Genomic DNA, 22,481 nt, shown 5'->3' with positions numbered 1-22,481 from the left:
AAAAATAAATGAAATAGTAATGGTGTCACTTTCATACAGGGGAATTGCCTCTAGTACTTACTTACATTAGCGATCATGAGGATCACCTTACATTGGCATAATGGGTGCTGGATAACGAACTGTCAAGATTCTGATAGTGGCTGGTTGGTATTACAAGTTGGACTATTGGCCGTTTTTTTAGGTGAGAGCTAGCTTTGAAGGCTGTACTCAACAGTAAGAACCAAGGCCTTGGAGCTGGTGGATTTTATTTACCGATATTCATTGTGTTTGCTTGAGAGAGATTAGGAACAACATCAGCAACTTTTGCAATTCGTGGTCGTGGAGTTGGTTTATTAAAAGCCGATCGTCTACTACGACGGTGAAGTTCACAGATGCTGTTCACGCAGGTTCTTTTATATGTTTACTGGTGGAATATAATGTACACATACTAGTACTATACGTATATAAAATTAATTCAAATTTAAACAGCTGTTAAAAAAACACGGGATTAAACTGATTAGTAGTTACAAGAACCCGAATGAGTGACCTAATGACCTCCATCTTGCTTAGGTCAGCAATGACTGTGGGCGATATCCAAGTGGCGTGGCGAAAGGTAAAGCAACAGCTTGGTAAGTTGCCAGTTGCGCACATTTTCCAACACAAGTCAAGATTCAGAGTCATCACGCCACGATAAGGCAACTGCCCTCCATGTGGTGTTTATTAAGTTTGGACTATTGGCTCTATTCCCAACCACACAACTTCATTTCAAATTGTGGAGGGAGAGTGGGCAGGTTTCATCAGAAGGGAGCTCATGTTAGTTATCCAACTCTCTGAACATGGCAGATTTCACATTCACTTACTTCAAGATAAGGGGCAAGAGAGAAACGCAAGGAACCCAGATTACAACACGTCTCGTCTCAGGTGAGCATCCAGTACTCAGCAATTTAACGCAGTTCCATAGACTCCGTCAGACTGGCCTGTCCCAACCTTGACCCACGGTTTAAACCTCATTTTTTAAATCCATTTAAAAAAAACATCTGGGGTCCGGATGTGTTCCCCCTCTCAGTCTCCAGAACTGAAGAAGCCTCTTGTACGAGAGGCGAAACGCTTCAGGTATCTTAAACCACCAAGTCCCCAGCTGCCTCCATTCACTTTCCTACCGGTTCACCCAGGAAATCATTTCATTAACTGTAAAACTGGGCCCAGAGAGTCAGAACAAGAAGACGTTTTGCAGGACTGTCTGGCGGGACTGGTCGACTACCGTTCGCGAACTGGCAGTCGCACCTCCACATTACACTGACCACATCCCATCATCCAATGGGAAAGGGACGGGCAGAGGAAACTTAACCAACGAGAGCCGACAATTACAGGCTAAAACAATGAAAGACCTAACTATTGTATAACCTGGTGCTGCTCTTTAAAATCAGCTTTGATCGCCAAAACGGCGGCCATCTTCTGGAGTTTTCTGTACGTCTACGCCCTCTTACAAGTGACGGATTCTCACCAGCCGGTGAGACTGTTTGGCTTGATGCGTTTTAGTTCAAACGTGATCCAGATATGATATAAAGGGCCATTAATTGTTTAGAACAAAGAGATCGTCTTGGTGTTTTTATGTCTGAATCCAAACACTCAAACAAAGATTCAACATTTTGGCTGTTGTTCTAGCGACCGGCCTCCTGGCTGTGTAGAAGGAACTTTTAACTGTCCATTCATGCATGTGCTGCTGGTGTAACCGTGCATGGTCTCTCCAGCGTAACGTCATTGACATTTATGATTTGACGGTTAATTTGCTTTAAACTCCATTAAACTCCAGCTTCCCCGAAAGAAACGGAAGAGTGGCTCCATATAATGAAGCCTTTGTGTGAGCGCTCTCAGCCTGGCCCGTGGATCCCTCGTCTGGTTTCCTGGGATCACCTTCATCGCTGCTTGCACTGAGTTGACGCCAATACAGCCTGCTTATTATGAGAAAGGTATCTCATTTTGGTTTGTTATGTAAATTTTGCTGTTCATTTTCATCTGAGATTTCTTTCCTGATCAACCAACGTACAACAGATAATAATACTATTTTATTTTCTCTGTAAAATTTTTACTTGTTCATCTTTAATTGTCCAACAATTGAGCTGCAGTGTGTGTGTGTCGTTTCCCCCAGCTTGCTATCGCTTTAACAGACAATGCTACTTGTCTAATAGAATTAATGGCTTTCTTTTTTTTAAAATGGTTTAAGAGGTTTAAATTATCTATTTTTATTTCATTTTGTTAACATTTCTTTGTTTTTGAAAACATTTCACTCAGGTTGAACCAGCAGTATACTCAATATAAAAGTACATCACTGTGGGAAGGTTTGGTCTTCTGAGAAACCACACACACACCCACACACACACACACACATTTCAACACACACACACATCACACACACACACACACACCACACAACAGCAAAAAAAGTTTGGAGCTCTGAAAAGAACCAAGGTAAATGAATATTACTGTTGTGATTTTGTAAATTTGAACAGTTTTAGGCTCAATGTATTCAGACGAAAGGAAAAGATCAAAAAGGCCCAGACAACCACTGAGGACGTGACTCCTGCTGTATAAAAATAACAGGATGCAGAGATTCACTTGTCAGCAGGCACGGAGCCTCTCTCTGTGGTTTTTAGTGGCACTCCGATATCCGCACGATTTATGTTAAATTTACTGAGGGGAAGGGACGTCGTTTCATTCACTGGCAGTGTAGGAATGACAAAACTCTTCTGGGAAAAGATCATTTCAAAAGGAATTCTGGTCTTTCTTTAATATTAAGGTTGTAATAGTTTTTTTCATCAAAGGAAACAAATAATTATAGATATTTATTTTCTGCAAAAGAGCAACTACATAGTTTTAAGTATCAAACTGTCAAAACCATGAAACTGTGGATTTAACAGATGCTAAATAACCTTCCCCTGTAAAACGAACATTTTGTATGAGGAATCTCCAGTGCTTGAGAAAAAACAACTTGTTCTTTGGTGTTTTCTATGTCGCCTGTTTGTTTTTTCTGTCCTTCGTGTGAGTTCATTGGTCGACACAGAACTGATTTGTCTGTTGTAGTATTCTCGATCCACCAGCTGTGATACGTTAGTTTAAGACAGTTTTTTCATTATAATGTGTAAAAAGGTTCATTTCTTACTTTTCATTTCTTAAACTAACCCTGTTTTCAAGAAGAGCTTTGACGCTCTATAAAGTTTTTCTTTTCCTACACTGGGAGAGGAGTTGTTTATATCTGATTAAATATTGTTTAGTATTATTTCGCCAATGACGACGACCGCTGAACACTGCGGATCCGAACCACCCTTGTTTGGTTTTTAACTGCAACTCAGACAGAGAACAGAGGGACCAAGTGTCTCCACAGTAGCATCACCCACTGCTTGTGCAACTAAACTGTCCCGTTGGCGTTGGAGCAACAAGGTCTGTCACCATGGTGACCAGCCAAGTGGCTTACAAGAAGGGAGGAGAGCAGAGGAGGAAGGAGGTAGGAGGAGGAGCAGCAATCTGGTGTCCACATCAGTGAGCAGAAGAGTCAGTCAGAATCATAACACCAGCTGGCAGAAGGTTCTGATTTCTTTACTTTTCTTTTACTTAAACATTTCAGGAGTATTTGGCCATTCAAAGTAAACTCAGAGTTATTCAGAAGTAGAAGTGCTAGTTTATTTATAACAGCACCAATCCAGACACCAAGGCAAATCATAGTGCTTTCATAACGATTAAAATAACATTTAAAACAATTAAAAATAATTTGAGAGAAATTAATAACATAAAAATCGGGTAAGAAAACTTTGTCTTCAAGATGAAAACTGAGTGTGTCTAGTGGGGTTCCACTCTCCTGCCAAACGCACACAACACTTTCACTACAGGTGCAATATTCAGTGTGGGCACAACCTGAAGTTTACCCAGAAATAAACCGGCCTTTCTTCCAAATGAATCAACTAAACACTGTAGTCACTTTAAAAGACGAGCTGCAGTGATCAAAGATTAAAACAAGCCAACGCAGACAACATAAGAAGATTTAAAGACGTGTCCTGAGGTTGTTGTTCAGTCGAGTCTCTGACACGAACACGAGATCAGAAAGATGTTACATATGTCGTTTAGATTACACACGATCATATATATTATCATATATGATATATATTATGGCACTGGGTTATTAAATGTGAAACACATAATTCCAAAGTTCAGTTGTAGAGCAGCGTTTATAACCTGTCAAATTAAAGTTTACACATGTTGGAGAAAAGGTTTCTTAGTCGCTCGACTTGAAGCCTCGAGGGAGGAAGACGGTTATAAACCTCAATGTTTTTAAAATGAGATTAACGGCCCGTATGAAACAGATGCAATGAGACATTTTAAGAATTCCTGTTAGTCAGACTTCACAATCATCGGGTCTGGAACCGTGCAGACATGCACGACCTCCCCGCCGCCGAGGTGCAAGCCCCGTGGGACATTCCGCCGCTCTTCTCAAGTCTCTGATAACCAGGGAGAGTATTTTAATCAAAGTTCCTGTTTCCTCCATCTCTGATAGTGATGGCTCTTACTAAATCCTGTGTGAGCAGCTGCACTGCCTGTTAGCCAGCAGGTTTTGCTTGATAAGGGCGGCCGCGCTGGGCTTCGGGTTATAATTCTGCATAGAACAAGCCTGATTTAGCTACGCAGCTTGCTTGAAAGCTAGCGCTAATTACACAATGGCGTTCTGCTCACACGCTTGCTTTACTCTTTACTCTGGCTGCTGTCCTGTGGAAGTAATGTCACCCATCATATAAGTTAAGATCAATGTGAATTATCACCCCCGGTGTTCTTCCTCTGTTATTATATGTCAGACTTTTAGCATTCTTGCAGCTGTCTGTCTGAAGAGCCGCTCGCTAACACACACAAGTGCAGAGGTATCAGCAAGCAACATGTGCTGGGAGGAACAGGTAGCAGCTGCAGTCAGAGGGTGACAAGGTGAGAGGAAGTTGACACTGCAGGAAGAGCAGGGTTGCAGGATGACTACAGTCACTGGAGTCTTTTACAACTTTATTTCTAAACGTTTCTATCGCTGGTTCTTCGTAGGGAAATGGCCGACATGTCAGAGCACGAGGTGCGTACAGACACAAAGTTCAAAATTGCAGAATAAATTACTTTTTATTCTTGGGAGGAAAAGTTTTCAACTTTTAACTTTAACTGAAATTCTGAAATTTTGCTTTTTTAGTGGTTTAATAACTAAAAGCCCTGTTTAACTCAGTTCCTCCTCCTTCAGTCTGTTTTTCCTGCTTTTAAGTATTTTTTTCCTGCTGACAGTGACTCTGCAAATACTTTATTAATAACCCTGAAGCAAAGACCATGTTTTCATCAAGGGAGGTCAGAGTTAAAGGTCGGAGGTAACCAGGTACAATGCTGGATAATGGCGGAGTGAACTGTGTGGTTACATCTTCTTGTTTAGCTCCCAACTGCACCCATGTTCATTTAGTGCTGATGAGAGAGTCGTCAGGAATCAAACTTGTTGCTTTTGGTTTTTAAAAATGGAGGTTTTCCTGAATTAATAAGAAAATATTTACCAATTTGGATCTCGACTTCGGTTGTCTCCTGGAAGTTTAATGATTCTTCATTATTTTTTGCAGAGCCTCAAGCTGTGGGAGCAGTGACGCCAAAAAAACAAAAAAACAGAGCTCCCTCATCGCTGCCACACATCCACAAACCACACTGTCTTTGACAGTGATAGGGCTAGCGGCTTTTTGACTGAGGCATGCCGCATGAAACAGCAAGGAAGCTCACGGAGGCGTGTGGTGTGTGTTGTGTGTTGTGTGTGTGTGTGTGTGTGTGTGTGTGTGTGTGTGTGTGAGTGTGTTGGTGTAGTCAGGGGTTCTTTGACCGTGGGATCTTGCAGAAGATAGTAGCTTAAGGGAGACACAGGAGCTCCCGAACAGGAGCGCTCACACCGGCGTCCAGTCGAGTCCTTCCCTGAACCTCAGGTTTATTGCTGCAGCTGCCTGTCAGGAAGGTGATATTTCACAGCACTGCCTGAAGTAGGTCAATGGTGGCATTCAGTGCAAAGGACACAGTGCTAAAAAAGACCGGCCATGGACCCATACACTCAGCAATGGACTTCATTTATAGAGAAAGAAGTATCAAGCAAAACTGAGAATACCTGTTATTATTCAAATATACACTGGATCAGAGTTATTGGACTCTTCGTTGTCCATTTAAATCCCAGGGACAGAAAGGTGTTGCATTTAGTCCATTTTTAATTCTTTTCTACTGTATCATGACCGCAGACTGTAAATAAGATGGCCGTCGCCTCTGTGACGTCACCCACAGGTTTCGAAGCTCAGAGTGTGCTGCCTCCACCCGCCGCCATCTTGGCAGTGTCTGACTCCGCCCCCTAACTCCCAGCTATTTTCAAAAAATGGGCAAAGAGGAGGGGGCTTGCATGGAGCTGAGACTTTCAGCTTAAAGCTGTAAAGCCTTGGTTAAAGTTGGACATTTTATTTCATGGAGTCTATGGCGGACTGGTTGACTCACTGTTGCAGCCCGACTCTAGTGGCCATTAGAGGAACTGCAAGCTTCTGGCTTCATGTTTCAGGGTTGCCGTTTGATTCACGACCTTTTAAGTTTACCCACTTCATTTGTCTGTAGGATCTCCAATGCAAAAAGGTACATTTACAAACAGGCTTTTTATATAATTTCTGTGAAAAATGTGTTAGAGGCAGAAGCTCAAAGTCCATCTCTGAAGTTGACATCTTATTGGACTTGAACACAGCCTTTGTTGAAATTAAGCGCTCACACCTACACACAGCACCACACACACGCATATATTATAATTATAAAGTCGCCAGCCACACACAAGGAAGTCCAGTGATTTACAGTAGGGGTAAGTTTGAACCGGGTAACATGGCAGCAACAGCAATTCAAATCAGGTGGAGGGACACAAACTGTTTAAGGACAGCGCCGTGCGTCCAGTAATGAGATATAAGCAAAGAATAACAAGAACAGAGAGAGATGGCCTCAGTGTCTCTTTTCTTCCTTTCTTCTTTTGTTTTTGCCCTTTTGCCATCCTTTCAACCACTCAGAAAAAAGAAACTGCATTAACAGAGAGGCCTCAGGCGAAGATTAGCATCTCCAAGTCGCGAATGCTGCTCAAGCAGACATGGAGGAAGTCGCAGCGAAGGAAGCTTCTTCTTTCCTCTGCCGCCTTTTTTATTTTTTTCTTCTCTTGTACGGCCTTGTTTGCTTCGCGGCCTTCTGCGTTTTTTTGCTTGATCTGGATGTTTCACATAGACTCCACCATGTGTGTGGACACTAATCTCTTTCTTTGTGGATTCATTACTTTTCTCTTTATTTTCTGTAACATGAACAAAGCAGCTGAGTCGTCTTTCTGTTTCCCTTCTTGTTCCTAAGTAAGGCTTTGAATTAATCAGCCAGTGATGGATTGATGAAATGACAATTGAACCTGAGAGCATATGGTTTAAAGTAGAGCTGTGTAAGGGGGAGACTCTCTGTGCTGAGTAAATTATGAATAAACGGTCTTGAAAACCCTGTGAAAACATGGTTTTAAAATGCCTCAACGTCCTGTGAAAATATGACTTTTTGAATTTTTTGAAAAATATGCCATTCCTGTAACGCAGATCAAGGGCCTCCTAAAGGGTGTCACAAGACAGAGCGAGGGTCAGGAGATGTTTAAAGACATAGAAGATAATCAAAAACAATACTTTGTTTTAAACCTTAAATATTGACTCATGATATTTTCAGAAAATTCAGTTGTCTGTTTTTCCATAGCTCAACCTGTACTCCATTTATTTGCTGAGCTAAACACGGTGTGGTCTCTCTTTTGTGGGAACTTGTTGTTGTAGTTTGACAAATTGCACAATTAGCATCAACAAAGCATCGCACAGCCTGTACAGCAATGCAAATTAAAAGAGGCCTGTGTTCTGAATAGTTGTCATATTAATAGAAATAGTGCAGGAATTTGTGTGATTAAACCAAACAGGAGATTAAAGATTCTCTGTTTAGAACAGGCCTCAGATGTAAATCCCGCCTGTGGCGTTCTCATGTCCATGGTCCCTGGCGAAATGTGTTGACAGGCTGGTAGGGAGCCCTCTCCTCCTGTGGCAGTTAAAGGTTGCGTGTTCCCTTGATGGGCGCGGAGGAGAGCCAAACATATGCTGAGTGTCCAGCTGGCGTGAGGAAGATTCATGCCTCCGGCAATTGTTTCCTTTCCGCACTGAAAATAACAACTTTGGTTCTGCGGGTGATGGGTCTGTTAACTGTAGGTCACTGACGTAGCAGCTCGTCTGTCCAATCACAACAGGTAGCTGTTTTTTGTTAGATGATGCTTTTAATTACTCTTATTTTATGGTTTTTCAACGTTTGGCAAATGTTAGCACATTAAATATGAAAGTTTCATTTTTAAACCACAAACAAACTCCTTTTTCTCTCCAAATTATTTTTATAACTGGATTTATGCAGCTGGAAAAAGGAAAGAGCACTTTTCTTGGTGCAAGCAGCATATGTTTGATTTCCACCTCTCCTCCTCCTCCTCCTCTCCACTCCCCACCATCATCTTGCTCTGAGGGGGACAGGGCCGGGATGGTGCAGGGGTGGGGCGTCTTTCTCCATTACGCCGTTCTGGAACAATCACGCCCGTGACATTTCGAAATCTGACTTCTTCCTCCGGCGGTGTAAAGCGCAGAGGAGCGACGCGTCGTCGGTCGGACCAGCTGAGCACAGCTATTTCTCCCGCTGTCTTGGTTACCGCCGCTCCTGCTGCCACAACAACAGCAGAGACTCTTTTTATTCTCACAAACACAGGACAGCGTAATGTGTGGGCCTAATCTTCCTGTTTTTGAATAAGCTGGGTGCTATATTTGTTTATATGCTCCCAGCCCTCTGGAAATGCATCTACAGTGGTTTGTTACCAGTGCCCCCCCCCCCCCCCCATGGTATATAAATAGGAAGGACAAAAGTGAGAAAGTGCTTTATTATAATGTAATCCAGTACACCTTTAACATGCATGTTGAACAAAGGTATTTGGCATGAATAGGAAATAAATACAGTTGTTTAAAAATGAGTCGTGCATATTTTGATACTGAATAAAGTGCCTGCTGTATATTCTTGTCATTTTAAAGTGATCTGGCTTCCTGTATCGTCGGCCCAGTGTTGTTTTGAGTTTTACCTTTGCTTTTGTCTAACAGGAAAATGGTTTAGGAAACAAGCTTGTTTTTACTTTTTTTGCACAACATTTTAAGTCAGTCTGGGTAAGAAATCGGCTCACGAAACTGTCTGTAAACACAACACCCTGCAGACAATAAGGCACACACAACGTTGGTGGAGGATTAGAAAAATAGGTTGTACAATAGGAGACAGATTCCTTACAGGAGCCAGAAGGAAGAAAACAAAATCTCCTTTCTGGAGGTTTTCAGAGACAATAGACGAGAACACGATTGGCCACAACTATAACAAAGTGAAAAAATGATTAAAACAAATTATCTTATTAATTTTACTTTCAATATGCTAAAACCTCTCTCTCTCTCTCTCTCTCTCTCTCTCTCTCTCTCTCTCTCTCTCTCTCTCTCTCACTTCTTCTCTGTCCCCCGCAGGCCAGCACAATAACGCGCGAATGAACCTCGCCATTGCCGTCACCGCCGCCCGCTACGGCGCGCGCATCGCAACTACACTGAGGTGGTGCCCTGCTGAAGACAAAAGACCCGCAGACGGGCAAGGAGAAGGTGTGTGGCGCCCGCTGCCGGGACGTCATCACAGGTGAGGCGCGCAGTCTTTTGCGCAATTTTTAAATGCCTAATGCTCTAAAGTTTGGTTTTATTTTCATATAAAATATAAATTCATATAAAAGCGTCCTTGAGTCCTTGAGTCCTCTCCAGTCATCAGAGAGACTGGAGAATCCACTTTGAAGTGTGATTAGGTCAGACTTGAAAGGTCAATAGATATCATTAAAGAGTTAAAGAGAAGTCTGACTGGCTGTCATTTCAAAGGGGTGAAAATACATTAATTAAGTACGTTTCAAATGTTACTGTGTCGCATGGAAATGATATGAAGGAAAAGTCCTCTTGCTTCAAATGTTTTCAGTAACACATTTGGCTTCTTTCTTCTGAGTGTTAAATGTAAACTGTAGATACTTTTCCTGTTTGACTGAGATCTATTTTTCACTGGAACACCAAACACACTTGATCTCCCCTCTCTGTAACAGGACAGGAGTTTGACGTGAAGGCCAAGTGTGTGATCAACGCCACCGGACCCTTCACAGACTCACTGAGGAAGAGTGGACAACCAGGAAACCTCAAACATCTGCCAACCCAGCGCCGGTGTTCACATCGTTATGCCAGGTTACTACAGGTACGACACAACGCCGTACACAGTCCCTGTTTTCAACTTACATTTACTCCTGCTATTTCAAATGCATGAACTTGTAAATATTTATTCCTCTGTGTTTTCTCATCCTCTTTGTAAATACTAATCTGGCTAAATATCAATCTGACCTATACCTACATGCATAAGACACTCTTCCTGGTTAAGACACAGCAGAGCAGTAGAGTGGTTTTGTTGAAGTCGGGGGTTTTAAAGTTCATCGAAGCTTATTGAGCGAACCCGAGGGAGCGCGCGAGCCCTTTGAACAGCGGCAGAAATGCCAACCACCTAATTTTCTTCCTTCCTTTCTCTCGTATTCTCCTGCCGCTATCTGCCACCCCCCCCCCGCCTTTTTCTCTTATTTTCTTCCTCTCTAACTCCTCACCTCCTCATTTTGTTCTCCACCTTTTTCTTTTTTCAGCTCTTCCTCCTCCTCCTAACTCTTGATTTCTTCTCTCAGACACAAATGCAGTAAATTAGACAGGAAATAAAATCATCATAGCAGCCACACCATGAGACAGTAACAATAATAAAGTATTTGTTTTATTAATGAATCCTTTTTTGTTTGTTTCTGTTCCACAGTCCTGACAACATGGGGCTGCTCGACCCGGCACAAGCGACGGACGTGTCATCTTCTTCCTGCCCTGGGAGAAGATGACCATCGCCGGCACGACAGACACCCCACCAGCGTCACGGCTCACCCGATCCCGGGGGAGGACGACATCACTTCATCCTGAGGGAGGTTCGGAACTACCTCAGCGCTGACGTGGAGGTACAGGAGTTTTTCTTGTTGTTTGTTTTGAAGAGCACGCTGTCTAACTGACTCCATTACCAGACATCACCTGGCCGGTTCAGTTTCTTATGGTTGCTGTTGCCATTAGTGACAGTAGACACCCATGCTAACTGCTCCTACGGTCCTGAAACACGTTTCAAGTTCACTGATGGTTTTTTGTATGTTTTGAGAAATATGCAGAACAGCAAGTCAAAAAGCAAACATGTAGAAAGTTAAACAGAGTTTATTTGTATACCCAAAGATCACATGTGATGTCTCAGTGCTGCTTTATGCTCATAACAGTCCTAAAGACGAGAAAAAGCTCCTCACAAAAAGCTCAGGATATAGTGGAAACATGGAAGGAAACATAAGAAATTGAAGGAGAGATTTGTGTTTTTATTTTATTATTTTTATCGTCACAGATTAACAACTCTTAGTCCTTTAAGCAACTGGTGTTGGCTTGAATATCTGTATTTTTTGTTTGTGTATCGTTCGCATGTTATGTGATTAAAACCAAGCCATATGAAACCAGTAGCAACAATAACCCACCTATTGTAAAGTAAGAAATATAGAAGAAGGAACATAAAAATACAATCTACAACAATGAGATTCATTTAAAATATAATGGAGATTGTAATAGGTCCCATTCAAGGATAAATATATGAATATATTGTATGTTAGAACTTCTACAGAAGGCCACTCATGTGTACAGAAAGTAAAACCTTTTCATCTTAGCTTAAGGAATGTTTATTTAACAATTTAGCTCTGGTTCAGAGTGGAGTGTTTCGGTTCGTCTTTGTCCTACAGAGTGAAATGTGACTGTGTATGTGTCTGTGTGGCTTGTGTGCAGTGCGCCGAGGAGACGTGTTGGCAGCGTGGAGCGGCATCCGTCCCCTGGTGACCGACCCCAACTCCAAAGACACTCAGTCCATCTGCAGGAACCACATTGTCAGCACCAGTGAAAGTGGAATGGTCACCATCGCGGGTCAGTTCATCTTTGTCTTTGTCTTGAATTTCTGAAAATTTTGATGATTATTATCTTTTGCATCGATGCACAATTTTGTCTACGTCCAGGTGGGAAGTGGACGACCTACAGATCCATGGCTGAGGAGACTCTGGACGCAGCAATCAAAGCCCACGGCCTCTCTGCTGAGTCCTGCAAGACTGTTGGTCTGATGCTGGAGGGGGCGAAGGGCTGGACGCCCACCCTCTACATCCGCCTGGTGCAGGACTACGGCCTGGAGATCGAGGTAAGAAACATAAAGAAGAGCAGAAGGTGGATGAGTGTATGGAGTATATATGGAGTAGTTTGTTAATGTAGGTCAGAGAGAGACAGAGAGTTTAATAAGACAATCAAAATTATTATCAGTCTCAAAACTGATGATTTTAGGAGGAGTTGCATGTCTGAGCTATTTTTTTGACAAATGACAGTTTATCTCTAATATCATTTATCTTCTGTCCCTTCACACAGCGTAGGGAATAGGGACGATCAGTAACTACAGGTTTAGGTTTTGGTCTCTGCACAGGCACAGTTGTACCACCCTCACTGTGACAGTCAGAGTTCAGGATGCTGCACAGTGTTTCATAAAATAACCTTCAATCAAACACCTCCATTAATTATTTCTTTCATCGCTGCTCTGCTCCTACAACAGTTTACCGTACTAAAACATTTCAGCATGGCGAGGCGTAGAAGAGAGGAGACCTTTAACTACCTGCTGTACACAAGACCAGATACACACATTCACATACATTCATCTACTAACAACCCTCGCTCACTCAGACACACTCGCTGTCTTCTTCTTCTTCAGCAGCTGCAGCGGCAGTGGAGTTGACATTAAAGGTGCTGCTGTAACAAAGCTGACATTTCCACTACACAAAAGACTGGACATACGATGAAACGCACTGTATGCTCAACAATTTATCAATGGCATTAAGTAAGGGCACATTGATTTACATCAGCTACATGCCATCTTTCCAATAATTAGCCTGAGCGTTTTCATTAAGTCCAATAGGACATTGTTTCATGAAGAAAAAGTACTTGTGCCTGCGATATACTTACTCCTCATTAGAGGCGTTCTGCACCGGCTCTGCTGTTCTCTCATATCTCCCTAAAAGGTCACTGTTGATATTTGGACGGCGTTTGCCCTTTCCACATGATCGGCGAGCCGACGATCTGAATGGCAAATAGACCCCTTGTGTTCTGTAAACATGTGACACCTCATTGACAAAGTGGCGCAAACGTTTATCGCTTAACTCCGAAGAGGTGAAATCGATGGTCAGGATCTTCCACGACTAACGTCTAATTTCTGTGTTGTGGAAGCAACGGCTTAAAGGCAACTCCTCGCTACACTCTGACTGTTATAATAAAAGAAAGATAAAGATGTTACTGTTGTATGTGTATTTTGTATTTACTGTGTATTTTACAATTGACAATATAAAAGCATCCCAACAGCTGTGGAACATTTCTAAAATTTGTTTTGTTTGGAGATTTTTTTGAGACATTTATTGATTTTTTACAGATGTTTCTCGTACATTAAATTTTTTTCTCTGTGCACAGGTAGCACAGCACCTGGCCTCCACGTACGGTGCGAAGGCGTTTGACGTGGCAAAGATGGCTCAGGTCACGGGGCAGAGATGGCCAATCGTAGGGAAAAGACTGGTGTCCGAGTTCCCGTACATCGAGAGCGAGGTAAAGCGGGATTTCATGCAAACAAAGAATAGTCTAATAGTGTGTCTTGATGCTTTTTGTTTCGTTTCATGTGAGTACGTGTCTTCCTCCGCAGGTGCTGTATGCGATTAAGGAGTACGCCTGCACCGCCATTGACGTCATCGCCCGACGAACACGCCTGGGCTTCCTGAACGTGCAGGCCGCGGACGAATCCCTCCCACGCATCGTCCAGATCATGGGGAAAGAGCTGGACTGGAGTCAGGAGAAGAGGACGGTAGGATTTTACAACTACAGCTAATTTGATGATTACTCGACGAGACGGGAAGTTTTCACATCCGTGTGCATGAAGACTGAAGCGTTTTACGCAGCAGAAAACAGCATGTAATACCCAAGTACTGCAGAATCACCCAGAAATATTTCTTCATGTTTTTCAACAATATTTGAAAAATCTTCCAACTGCGTGAATAAGTTTAATACATGTTCCTGTTTTTATTAAAGTTAGTAAAGTCTCTATCACCCAAAACCAACCAACCATATATGCCACGCTTAGGTGGACTCTTTTATATATTTATTTATCTGTTTTTAAGAACTCTCATTGAGGGGCTTTCAGATAACAGGAGCAGAAAAGGTCATGGAGAGACAGATGGCTAAGTAGATATATTTATAAATCCCGAAATCGTGAATTTGTCTGTCGCCCACTCCCAGGACGGACAGACATGAAACAGGTGGTGCATGTACAGAGTCGACAGACGTAGCAGTAACATGTGTAAATGTAATACGGAGTATATGTTAACTGTGATAAGTTAATAAGAGTTTGTTTAATAATTAAGTAACAAATCGGCAAATATTTTAATAATCAATTCACCATTTCAGACTTTTATCAAGAAAAAATGCTGCTGCTTCTCTTTGGCATGATAGTAAATGAAATATCTTTGGGGTGCTGGTTGGACAAAACAAGATATTTGAAGGCCTCTCATTGAATTCTGGGAAACTGAGGTGGGCGTTATCAAACTAGTTTGTGACATTTCCAAGACTAAAGTTTCTAATAATCGTTAGTTGCAGCTGTAAACGATGAATAGCAACAACTCGTGGGCATTTTAAATTACAGATGCGGGTATTGTCTCGGTTTGTGTTTTTAAAGTTTCAGAGAACATGTTGACAATGTGTCGACAAACAAGACTGTAAAACTATAAATGTGTATTCAGCTCTGTTTCTATGTTTTACTGTAAAGCTTTAGTCACTATGAACATGTTTTTTTTTTTACTGTTTAACCATGGTAACCCTGACAACAGAAGCGCTCTTGGTTACATTTCGTATGATTGAAGATAAAATGACTATGAACAGTGGAGGGGATTCAGTTCACACTCTCTCTCTCTGTGCTAACGGGAAATCCAGGCGGAGCTCGAAGCGGCGAGGAAGTTTTTGTACCAGGAGATGGGCTACAGGTCTCGCTCTGAACAGCTGACTAAGACGTCCGATATCAACTTAGACTACCAGGAAGTAGTAAGGTAATTATCTCCCGTCTGTTGAAAGTGGAATTTCTCTTGGTGTGTTTGCCCCCGGCCTCTGTAATCCAGGTAAAAGAAGTGAATGTGTCATCTGAGTCACCCTCAGCTATTGCTTATTGTGTGTACACTAAGAACACCTCGCAGCGAGTGCTTTACAGGCATTTCAGCAGATTTTCTTTAAAAGTTCTGAAACCAAACTTTTACCTTTGAATTCAGTCGTTATTGTCGTAGATAAGTTGCCAATAAAAAGTCTCAAAACTGCCTTTTTTTAGATTGAAAATGTGAAGAAAAACAACAAATCTAAATTTGAAACCGTGTGACTTTAGCTAAATGTCATGTATTTGTTCGTTTGTTCTTTGTCATGATTCATTTCTCTAGTGATCACACCAGTTAAAGCACGAGAATTTCAGAATCAGTTCAGTTTGTTCTGCAGATATTGCAGATATAGAACACACAGAGTGCACAGGTTGGATATTATACATATATATAAATTCTGTCTGTATTTCTAATATCTGTACCAAAGCACCAAAAAATGTCTTTAAGAAAACTTAAAATAATGATTTAACATGTGTTACAATTCTTTTGGAAACTAACTGTGAGTCAGATTTTTATGTTTCAGCATCTTTATTTGGTTTCATAGGTTTTATTCCAACAAAATGAAATAAAGTGTCACAACGTCTCAACATAAAATTCATATTAAATCAGCCTTAAATTAGATAATGACTGTTGTGTGATGTCAGAGTGAATAACTGCTCATCTGTTGACAGATACAAGAAACGTTTCCATAAGTTCGATAAAGAGAGCAAAGGATTCATCACCACTGTCGACGTCCAGCAAGTTTTGGACGTGAGTTTTCCTTCATCACCTGTCCTCCTTCTTTCTGTCCGTCTGTCTTTTATCTTTTCACACCCGTCTTTCATTGTATATTATTGATCCCTGGTCTTGTTTTTCTTCTCTGCAGAGCATCAATGTCCACATTGATGAAAATGCGCTCCATGAAATCCTTAATGAGGTGGACCTCAACAAGAACGGACAAGTTGAAATTGATGAATTCCTGCAGGTACATCACACACAGACGGGAGAGGGAACAAATAACTGCACATATTCACATCAGCAGATACAAAACTGCCGTGCCTTTTTTCACTGATAAAGCTAATGAAGGTGCTACACAAGTACCATAAGGACAAAATCTCATATTACTTCCAATCAAGTAAAGAAAATATGTAACATTTATTATTTTGGTAAATGTTATTATTATTATGTTGCTATTTTAGAGCGTCCTCGTTCTTCTGCAGCAACTAGATATTTGAAAACTTGTCTATGGAACGATCCAAAGGGAGAAATCTTTAACTTTCAATCATAAATAAAAAGTTAGAATTTAAAGTAAAAGTAAAAAAGGTTTAGTTTAAACAATCAGTGGCAGTTTTACAATGAGCTGACAGATGTGAAAATTTACGTCTGAGGAAAGAGGAACAAAATAAAATTTCAACCTGTTTCCAGTAGAAATTGACGTGTTATTATCAGGAATAATCAAGAAATGAATTCATGAAGTTGCTGCAACAGATTTAAAAGAATCGTGGAAGATAAAAACAACAAACGCTGATCCCAAAACTGACCTTAAAGGTAACATCTCTCTGAGTGTGTTGTGGTGTGAGTGTGTGCAGCTTCATCTGATGAGAGGGACTATTAATACCTAACACCTCTCTCAGTGTGTGGCCCGCTCACACCGGCAGAACAGACAGGACTGAGGACATGAAGGCTGGATAATAGAAGCTCAGGGGACCTGGCATTGACTTTTTTCAGTACAGCCACATTTTCTGTCTTCAATCGTCTGCCTTGTTTTGTGATGAAATTATGGTGAAATTTGGAGATTTTCTGTTGTTTTCAGAATGATAATGATATTAATTATTATTATTACATTTTCCTCTTTATACATGCTGTAATGTTTTATCTGGCCATTAAATCTGAAACACAAATTATCCTGTCGTTAAAAAAAAAAAAGACCGTTGTCCACCTGAGACGTGAGAACAGTGAACATCCGTCCCTGCACACAGAAGGTGTGAAGTCTAAACCAGCAGGTTTCAGCAGATGAAGCTAATGAGAGAAGAGAATCTCTGTCAGCGGCTTGTGTAATGAGGTGAAGTGTGTCCGGAGCTCCGGCGGCTGTCTGCTGCTGAATTACTTCCTCAGAGTCATTAAAGGAGAGTTTGATGACAGTCGATGATTTAGTCTTCATTAGTGGTTTCTCTGCTCACCGAGGAAACAAGCTCATAGCTGGACCAGAGTGTAAACATCCTCGAACCAGATCCCTCATTGTTGAGACCGTCTGAGTAAAAACCTGATGCATGTCATGTGTTTTATGATGCTCACTGTCCATGTTTGTTTCTGTTTGTTTGTACACCTGACCTGCACGTGGATGACTTAGGGACCACAAACAGGTAGTGTAGCAGTGACGGGGAACCAGTACTGTAACCCCGGTGTGTCCTAAAAGGCTGACCTGAGAAGGGCTTCCTCTCACATTAACAACAAAGTTACACAATTCTTCCCTTCAGCCTTTAAATCTGAAGGGGAAAACTGAAGGGAAAAATTCTGTCAAAACAGACTAAAAACTGAAGAAGTGTTAAAGCTGCACTAGGTAACTTAATGCATTGGTAGTTAAGGATGAGTCTAGTGATATTCTGAATTTAAAATATATAAATATAAATCCATGAAAAGATTAAAACCAACAACAAATTGATCCAATTAACAACCGCTGTCTAAAATAAATCTTATTCCTGTTTCCAAAAAGCATTAAACACACATGTTCCTTCTTGACCATGACACACACTTTATTTTTTAATAAAACTGGTTTTGGTTTGATTTTATTCTGTAATCAAACAACCTACACATAACACACTTTTCCCACACACCCACCAATCAAACCAACATAAAGCATACACCCCAGAAACGTAAAGTAATAACACCGGTGTCAGTTTTCAGATATCCTCAAATATGCCAGAATCTAATTTGGTCAAATATATTCGGCATATTTAAAGGGCTGCATCTCTCTTTGCCGCACCGCTGGCTGATGTCATTGTCACGTAGAAAACAAAACAAAACCAAACAAATCAAACCTAGTTCAGCAGCTTTAACACATGAAGAACACGGTTGGTGTTGGTTTCATGTTCTCTCTAACTGCAGGATGCGAAGGTGATCTGAAGTTTTGATTGTGTGGCGGCAGGGTCGTACATTTATTTATTTCTACCTGAGGAAAGGAGCTGGTTTGTCAAGTTAACCTTTCCCGCTGTTGTCCCCAATGCTCTGCAGCGTTTCCCAAACATCGGCTCTAATTGGACGGCCCGCCCAGGTAGATTAAGACCCGCCTATATAGATAAAATCACTCCATTTCAGTTTAGGTAAATCTTTAGAAGGGCTTATTTCACTCTTTTCAAACGAACTCATTTGTGGCCACACACCTGTCTGAGCTGTACCAGTGAGTGGTGCATGTTCAGTGACTCGTTTACTGAACATACATCACAGTGAACGTGAGGCCTGAGCGACAGTCAGCAGTTCAAGATCAGTTAAAAAGACTTAAGAGTCATTAAAACCAGCGTCATCTCCGATATTCAGCGAGCAAACTTTTACAATATGAGGAATTATAAACAGAGTTCGGTTCCGGAACCAACAGTGAACAAATCTTTTGAACGAGTCTTTCGAGATTCGTTACACTTAAAAGAACTTCTTCGCACAGTGCTACTCGCCAGCATCTACCAATAGCCTGCAAGTGAGGCGTTTAGGGAACATCGTTAAATTGTAGCTACAGAAAATAACCTTGGTTACACTCTGCCCGTCTAAACTACATGAGTCTGAACATCTCAACTCTTTCCTCTGCAGCTGATGTGCGCCGTGAAGAAGGGACAAGTGTCGGACAGCCGCCTGGCCATCCTAATGAAAACAGCGGAGGAGACTCTGGATAAGAGAGGGCCGGTGACGGTGGACCGGAGCGGGGGCGGAGTGTGAGCCGGAGACGAGGAGGACTTCAGGGACGCCAGGAAAAACATGAGGCTGCTGCTTCTTTAAATGTGGTAATGACAAAAAAAAAAAGGGTCTCATGCAAATGGCGCTATTTGAATGACAATGTTGCAATCAAGCATGCGGCGGGATGAATTTGGCCAAATCAAGTGTAGACCAGTGACACTCCTGAGTGTTTTTATGGTGAAATTGTATCTAATGACTGAGATTAGTTTGTCATGATGTCAGATCTGTTTGTTTGCGCGTCATGTCCTCGAGTGATTGGGTCTGGACATCCGGTGCCTCTTATTTTACACAGCACACAATAGATCTGTTTTATACTGTCTTCTAAACAAATGTTTTAATTATGGCTCTCACACTTTTCATTTTTTAACATTATCGACACTGATTGTTGTAAAACACTGTCCTCATGCAGCTTCTTCAGACGGCAGCTGAGCTTGTGGTCATGCTTTGTTTTACAGGTTCATCATTTCCTAATAATTACCCAGATTTGTCTTTTGGAAGGAACTTTGTAATTTGGTGCCAATTATAGAGAAAATAGAGACAGTGTTGACATGACCTGGAGCGTCTTTTCAACCTCGTCTCCTGGAAATATTCAGCCATCGTTTCTCCAAATGCTGAATGTTAAATGTTTAAGGCAGAAGTAACTGGAAATCAAGCGCTGATGGCTTTTATGAATATGCATGTCATCGGTTGTAGATGTAATTCAGACATTATTTTGTTATTAGACCTACAGTGCAAATGGTAAACAGCATACGCAGCGTCGAATAAATAGGAAAGAGAAGATGTGGAAACTGAAAACGTCAGGATTTTGTCTCGTCAGACGGAGACGATGAAAAGAGCACTTAAGGTTTTTAGCTGGTGAACTTCCTCTTAAGAAATAATGCACCTGTAAAATAAAGCCTCACAGAACTTCAGTGTGTTGTGTCTGCTCTTAGCATGTGATAAGCTCCAGTCAGGTAATATTTAATAGGTCTTAAAGCACTCTGAGATGTTTCTGAAATCCCTCTGCATCTTCATGTTGACTACTTCTTCCGTCGTTTGCACTACTAGCAAAACTACTAATACTGAGGTTTACACAACAAGGTTTCCAGCTTTAGCATTACTGTTGGAGGATGTTGTTCTTTTACATCACTGCTGTTGTTCTGTTCTTTCTATATATATATTTTTAAGAATTATTTATTCCTTTTTCTTGGTGTCGCTTCAGCCATTTATAAACAAAACTACAGAGATTATAGATTTAAGTGATTCAGAAAAAAATGGATTTTAAAAGGACTGAGTTAATTTTATTAGTGGAATTGCACGCTACATGTTAACCTTATTCTCTCAATAATGTAAAGCACAATCTTTATTTTTACTACGTGTATTTGAAGTGGAGTTTATGATTTTATTTGATCTGAGGAGCTGTATTAACGCACATCCAGTCTGTGTGATGGCAGCAGACTGATATATAATCCTGCATGCTGTTAGCTGATGTTTTCATTGTTTATGTGTCAGAAATAAGATTTTTAATCCAGCACCGACATTTCATAGCATGTTTTTATCTTCAGCGTTTGGTGGATGGAAGGCGGATGCACTGTGTGAATGTATGACATGTGCCTTGATGTGCCTAAGCTGTTCACAAACACTCCATGTTCAACAAATACAGGAAATAATGTTGAGAATGTTAAGATATTTATATTGTTTATAACGTTTATTATAGAAAGAATAGTATTGAAACTGCATTGTATGTTAATATATGTAAGAACAGAGGCCTGTTGTGAAGGACGAGTTTTAATTGGGTGTGTAACTTAAAAGGGGAACTCATTTTGAAGGGCTGAGTATTAAAAACGAATGTAATGTTGTTTTTATTCTATGATCAGACTGTTGCAGTTTTAAATCAACAGCAACATTCAAATCAGGATCTGATCAAACCTCACAGTCCTGATGAAGCAGGTTAGGATGAAGTTTGATTTTAATTGTTGCTAATTTAGTCGTGATTTAATGTTACTGAGAAAATGTTTTCAGAGGCTTTTAGAAGTTTGAATGAGAAGAAAAAACATTTTTTATTGTCCTCGAAGTTTTACCCGACAAGGCGCCTCGTTGGCCAATCGCATATGTTCAAGTGCCCGTTCCAGGAATTTCTACTGCTGACTTTGCAATCATTGCAACTAAAGGTGAAACAATTACAACAGTGATAATTCTCCAGAGTTGTTTCATCTTGTCTGCAGCCAGGTTTCCATCCAAATTAAAACAAATTTCCAGAAAAACAGTAAAAAAATAAAAATAAAAAATGAATGTGAGTTTCTATCCATTAGTGGTTAATGGGTGCCATTAAACCACAGCAGAAGTAGTAGTAGAAGTAGTGCAACAGGATCATGTCATTAAAAGAGTGTTAGTCAAAGCTCTAACGATTGAAAACAAAGTGGAAACATGTTGGAAATATGACATTTACCTCGCGTGGTTTTAACGCCAGACTTTTTCTGTCTAAGTAAAGTGTTAAAAAAGTGATAAAAACAAAAACCCTTTATGTGTTTGACAAAGTTTCTTTTGTACTTTAAGTTTAGAAAAGTGATTTCAGAAAAGGGAACAGAGTAGCAGCCCGTCCACCCTCTCTCCTCCCCGCTACAGGCCTCTGTTCAAGGATTTTATTGTGAAAGAAGTGTGTGTATACAGACTGTGCTTCCTCTTTGCCTTCATATTATGATTTATATTCATCAATAACTGCAGGTGTTGGGATTATTTTCATGCGGTAAACTCAATCATTCCATACTTTCTCTCCTCGTGTACCAAACACTGTACCTGTTATTGAAGTGTGTGTATCAGTGTGCGGTCACATGGGGGTTCGACTACAATACCTCCACACTGAGGACCCTTCAAACTGCCAACGCCGGCCCGTCAAGAATAGCTCATGGGCAGCACGACTTTAAACCCTGATGTTTGATTGTCTTCTTTTGGATGAAATTACAGCTTCATCCAGGCTCAAAGAGAATCATGTTCCTCGTTCTTTTTTCTTTTCCACCACAACTGTTAGAAAACTATGAGTCTGTCTTTAGGTAAAAAAAAAAAAGAAAAGAAAAAGAAACAAAGCAATTATCTAATTAAATGTATCTGGTTGCTTGCACAGCTTTGTGTGGTTTTTGTGTTTCTTGTGAACATCATTCAAAGCTGGCGTCACGACAGCAGAGAGAAGTGATGTGAC

General features: G+C 41.0%; 1 protein-coding gene across 2 annotated transcripts in view; it reads left to right on the top strand.

Moving 5' to 3' along the window:
• gpd2 (glycerol-3-phosphate dehydrogenase 2) overlaps positions 1-21,855 on the top strand; it is a 34,859-nt gene extending 13,004 nt beyond the window's left edge. For both annotated transcript variants that reach the window (XM_022760437.1, XM_022760436.1), the window contains 8 exons: positions 11,964-12,098; positions 12,188-12,363; positions 13,671-13,802; positions 13,897-14,055; positions 15,177-15,289; positions 16,057-16,135; positions 16,251-16,349; positions 19,163-21,855. In XM_022760437.1, the coding sequence (XP_022616158.1) occupies positions 11,964-12,098; positions 12,188-12,363; positions 13,671-13,802; positions 13,897-14,055; positions 15,177-15,289; positions 16,057-16,135; positions 16,251-16,349; positions 19,163-19,288 (1,019 nt within the window). In that variant the 3' untranslated portion in view covers positions 19,289-21,855. The remainder of the gene's footprint in view (positions 1-11,963; positions 12,099-12,187; positions 12,364-13,670; positions 13,803-13,896; positions 14,056-15,176; positions 15,290-16,056; positions 16,136-16,250; positions 16,350-19,162) is intronic.
• The last annotated feature ends 626 nt before the right edge of the window (positions 21,856-22,481 follow it).

Source organism: Seriola dumerili, unplaced genomic scaffold (genome assembly GCF_002260705.1).
Source record: "Seriola dumerili isolate Sdu_G_001 unplaced genomic scaffold, Sdu_1.0 BDQW01000018.1, whole genome shotgun sequence".
Taxonomy (NCBI): Eukaryota; Metazoa; Chordata; class Actinopteri; order Carangiformes; family Carangidae; genus Seriola; species Seriola dumerili.
The sequence above is the reverse complement of the archived record's forward strand: the minus strand, read 5'-3'. Positions and strand labels throughout refer to the sequence as shown.